Consider the following 4979-nt stretch of genomic DNA (forward strand, 5'->3'; position numbering starts at 1 on the left):
CTATCAATGCGAGTCATGTGGCGATTTTAGTTCGATTTCGAGCGTAACTTGTGTTTCCTTATGTTTCTTCATCTAATTTTTTTGTTTCAATCATTTCATGAATCATTCTTACATAAATATTTGATGTTCAGGATTCGAATTAAAATTCCATCAGGATTCGAATTGAAATTCCATAGAGGTCTGAAGCTTTCTCCATTTCAAAATTGTTTAATGGAGTTTTCTTCTTCATTTCGAGCGCAGAAGATTTTTCTTATCTCCACGCTGGACGATTTACTTTATTTTTAACTCAATTAGCCATTTATCTTGAATTACATATATTACAAACTTGAATGTAATGAAGTTAGGAAAGCGCGTGAGTAGATGCTTGACATGCTACGTAACACGGTTTAACAAGATTTTCCACACCGGGCGTTGCATTTTCTGCGTCACCTCTTCAGACGTACTGGCATACTTCCAGCGAATTATTCCGATAGTCTGGAAGCGTAGAGCATTTCGCACAACGCGACATGCCGTATCGTGCGTCGCGTACCGCTGACTCGTGTAAGAGGACAAGCTGTCTCTCCACTTCTGGCCCGTTTTTCTTTTTCTCTTCATCTTCTTCCGCTTTTGAAACCGACTGACGTGACTCTCCTCTCATTACGCGGCTTGAAAAGGGCTCGGAGGCTCGTTGAACGTGTCGATGCTGCGGTGTTGGAAATCGATGATGGGGAACCTCCGCCGGACTCTCCTCCGCTCGTCCGGCTACTTTTCGAGAGTCCCTCAACGAGACTGTTAACCCCTCGCGGTCGTCGTCACGTACAACGTGTTACTTCACTGGGCTTATGTTTAATGAATTGCTCTTGGGAAAATCATAATTGAAAAATTTTTTATAATCAGTGTAACTACTCAAGTCTCGCTTGAAACCAGTCAAAAGTTTCTATAATTATATCTGTTGGAACTATAATATATTAAATACATGGTACAATTGAATTGTGCATTCAACAATTAAATGACTTGAATCTTTTGCTATAATTGAATTACTTCAAATAAGGTTTGACAACGTTCAGGCAAGGTGTACTGAATTAAAATTTTCTAATTAATCACGAATTGTTTTCTAAGGCAGTCTCGTTTAGTTGGCAAACCTATGGTTGCTAAATACCTTCGTAACAAGCATCGGTTATTATATATGAGGTGTAGGTGAAGCATCTAATCTAGCTTAACTGTACATAGTCTATAACAATTTTACGTATAATGAACCTTGAACTAAATCCAGATCGTTTCAACATTAATTTCTCCCAACAAGCTGAAGCTCAACGTAGCATTAAAATAAATGCGATTCGACTGTATGTCAGATGAAACGTGAATGCTTCGTATTTGCATGATTTAATATTTAAATAAATGTCATTGGTAAATAAAACGTTGTATTATGGACGGTGAAATATGACGTGTGTACAGGCGAAAAATGTTCATCGAATTTCATTAGCAATAAATTAAAGAAACGTGATGAGTGGAATGGTTTTATGAATATACAAAAATTCAGTTATTGGTTGATCAACTGAAACAATTTTCGCAAATTGATGCTCTCTTTTAATTCAATTCTTTCTATTTGCAATGAGTTATTGTAAATGGAAATGAAGTATATTAAAAAAAAAAAGTAAGAAAACGTATTACGTAAATATAGAGTAAATGCTTTATTATACTCGTTGAGACGTTGTAAATATAATAATTTATTGGTTAGTGCAATGAGAACGATAAACGCAGACAAAATGCAAGTTAAATTACTTTATTGGATTGGGAACAGCTTATGGAACTCCTTGATTTGAAACGTGTTCGAGCGATGGGTGAAACTTGGGGACAGAGGAAATCGTGATTGAGAACTGCTAGTTCGAGCATCCTAAGGTGAATAGCTTGTTTCAAGTAATAGAGCAACTACCCATTATATCGGAGTCACGAACGCACAGTTACGGTCCAACGAGACGTTTCATGGCAGTAAATACTTCTAATAGTGACACATTAACTCTTAATTAGAAAGAGTAATTATGGCGATTTAATTAATTTGGTAAAACGTCTTTTTTCTAATATAAAAACAAAATTGCCTGTCAACGAAACTTTTTCTAAATCGATACGTACTTCATGACGTGTAAACGTGATTCGCACGGTTTCGTCCAGTTTTTGCAAACGTTTCACTCGCTGTAAAAAACGGTGCTATTTCCAGGCTATTCGCGAAGTTTCATACTCGAAAATGATTGTCCCACAGTGTTTTAGTATTTCGTGGCAAAATTGTTTTCATGTTGCAAATTTTTTCCCGAACAGTCGCTCGTTATTTCCAACATGACACTATTCGATTTTTCACATACGCGAAGGCAACTGATGATTAAATTTTAACAGTAACACCGTTGTTACGAATTCGATTTAGAAAATTGTTGATTAATCAAAAGTCTGAGAAGAATTATATGCGTATTAAACGATTTGATGTTTTGTTTCTAAAAATATTCCCTCCGATTCACGTCCAGCGGAACGCGTTCACTGCCTCAAACAGAGTGGCAAAAAAGAGTGGCGAGAGTAGAAAAAAAATGATCGCAATATCCGGAAATTCCGTGGAACGAAAAACAGAAGCGTTCCCGATGTTTACGTACAGTCGGGTGTTCAAACGGTGTGGACGATATTGCGTCCATGATACCCGAAATAGTACCGCGCCTATCCGCTATTTCATTTCGTTTGTTTTGATTACACGTACTCTACCTGTGTGTACCGTTCGGTGTTTAATTCTCCGTGCGCCCGATTTTCCTGTTCCAGGCGCTTTTGCAAGCTCACGACGTAGCGGGACACGAGGTCTACGGCGAGGAAGCCACCAGAGTAACGCCGCCGCCGCTCCTCCCTTATCTGAACGGGGGCGACGATCTCGAGGGCCAAAATGGTGACCTGGACCTCGAAAACGTAACGCGCGTCAGGCTGGTCCAGTTCCAAAAGAACACCGACGAGCCGATGGTAAGGCATTGGACCAGATTCCTCAATTAAACTCTACGACCGTTCAATAAATGAGAATTCGAAACTTTTACACTGCTTCTATTAAAAGTTGCCTCCCTTTTAATGTCAGGATTACAAGTTGAATCACATTCACTCCAGAGTCTAATTGTAAGTTTAGTAATTATGTATTTCGTAAAAACTTGTGTTGCAATTTAATTCAAGACGCATTCACGGACACTAATTCTGAGTAATTAAGTACACGTTTAATTAGGGTCAATTTTTATTATAGTCGTTTCAATTTTCACTTCTAATTAATGCGGACATTGTAGATTTGAAAAATACACAGAGTAAATATCAAGAGAAATGCGGTGAGTAGGTAAACTTGTCTGTCCGCAGGGAATCACTTTAAAAATGAACGAGGATGGGAAATGCGTGGTGGCACGAATTATGCACGGCGGCATGATACACAGACAAGCGACCCTTCACGTGGGTGACGAGATCAGAGAAATTAATGGGATTCCGGTGGCCAATCAATCTGTCAATGCCTTGCAAAAAATACTCGTGAGTATTATTCGCATCCTCAGCCGTAAATCGTATATGAGCACAGTCATGTCGACCATTTCTTTCTTCAAATTTAAAACATAATTAAATTGTCAATATCTATGCATCAATAATTTATTAAAATATGGAAATGCAGAAAAATGTAATATCGGTGGATTTTGCATATCGTGACACTTCAAGATTTTAATTCAAAGTGATATAATATAGACATTGTTAAATCCAGATGATGTTTTTTTCAATATATATTTATTAGGGAAACTGGACAGAAACCCATTATTTTAGCTTATTCCTAAGATCACAAAATAATGGATTTCTCTCCGGTCCTTCTATACATTTTCTAAAATTGTCAATGGAGGATTCCGCTTTGTGTTACAGCGGGAAGCACGAGGTTCGGTGACCTTCAAGATCGTGCCGTCTTACAGGAGCGCGCCGCCCCCGTGTGAGGTACAAGTAAGCCCTAAAACCCAAACCCAATCCCAAAACCCCAGTACAGCAGATAAAGCCCCGGCCGCAGCCGCCGCGGTGTCACCGAGCGCGAGCTCGACCACCGCTGCGGGCAAATCCGGGAAATCGGTGAAAACCTCCTCCTCGGCCACGACTAGCAAAGAGAAAAATAAATCTAAACAAAAAAACAAAAGCGGTTCCTCATCGACCGATAGCACGCCCAGGCGGCGGCTCAACCCGTTAGCAGCCCTTAGGTCGCGGAAATCTTAAACGCCACTTCGTTTCTCTCGCGCTTGATTATTGTAGACTCTAAATTCACTAGTAAATGTTAATTAAACCAAGTACAATGAGCTTTTGAAAAAATGAGCTGGACCATAATATGTCCATTCATATAAATTTTACTCTTTTAGTCATTATTCAGAAATTTTCTGGTACTAAAAATATTTATGAATAAAGAGTTGCAAATCTTTTTATTGAATTTCCTCCAGCTTTGAATAGAAATATATTTTTTAGCACTGTGTTGTTAGATTAGGCCGATACTAGATAATACGATACCTATAATTCGCTTTAGAGTGTTTAATAATAATAGGTAGGGAAATTGTGAATTATAATCTGCTTTATATCGGTGTTCCTAGCATAAATTTATATCTAGTCACTTGTTGCTTTTACATTATAATCAGTACATTATTAACTATATTATTAGAGCATGCACATATTATTTCTGTGACTTTTAATTCATTTATGAATCATATTAAAATACCTATTGTATGTATCTCGTCACTGTGATCGTATAAACTAATAGCCCAACATTCAGTTACATAGTTGTTGGATAGCTTGCACCTCGCAGGATATCAAATATGAGGAGTCTATATAACTTGAGATTAGATAGGAGATCCAATTTTAAGTAGACAAATTGCAGTAAACTCCGGATTGGAGGTGCTTTCTCAGATATTACAGCAAACGTCGTGACTATTAAATAAATTATTTCTAGTCAATTGTTCCTAGTCATTTTGCTTTATTTTTATTTT

General features: G+C 37.9%; 1 protein-coding gene across 3 annotated transcripts in view; it reads left to right on the forward strand.

Annotated features, from left to right (window-relative positions):
* Window positions 1–2881: 2881 nt before the first annotated feature.
* The window catches only part of LOC108626135 (peripheral plasma membrane protein CASK), a 26056-nt gene continuing 23958 nt past the window's right edge, over window positions 2882–4979 (forward strand). For all 3 annotated transcript variants that reach the window (XM_026814570.1, XM_026814572.1, XM_026814571.1), the window contains exons 1-3: window positions 2882–2967; window positions 3343–3507; window positions 3883–3957. In XM_026814570.1, coding sequence (XP_026670371.1) covers window positions 2965–2967; window positions 3343–3507; window positions 3883–3957 — 243 coding nt within the window. In that variant the 5' untranslated portion in view covers window positions 2882–2964. The remainder of the gene's footprint in view (window positions 2968–3342; window positions 3508–3882; window positions 3958–4979) is intronic.

Source organism: Ceratina calcarata, unplaced genomic scaffold, assembly GCF_001652005.2.
Source record: "Ceratina calcarata isolate Rehan_Ccalc_2016 unplaced genomic scaffold, ASM165200v1 scaffold39.2, whole genome shotgun sequence".
In the NCBI taxonomy this organism is placed as follows: domain Eukaryota; kingdom Metazoa; phylum Arthropoda; class Insecta; order Hymenoptera; family Apidae; genus Ceratina; species Ceratina calcarata.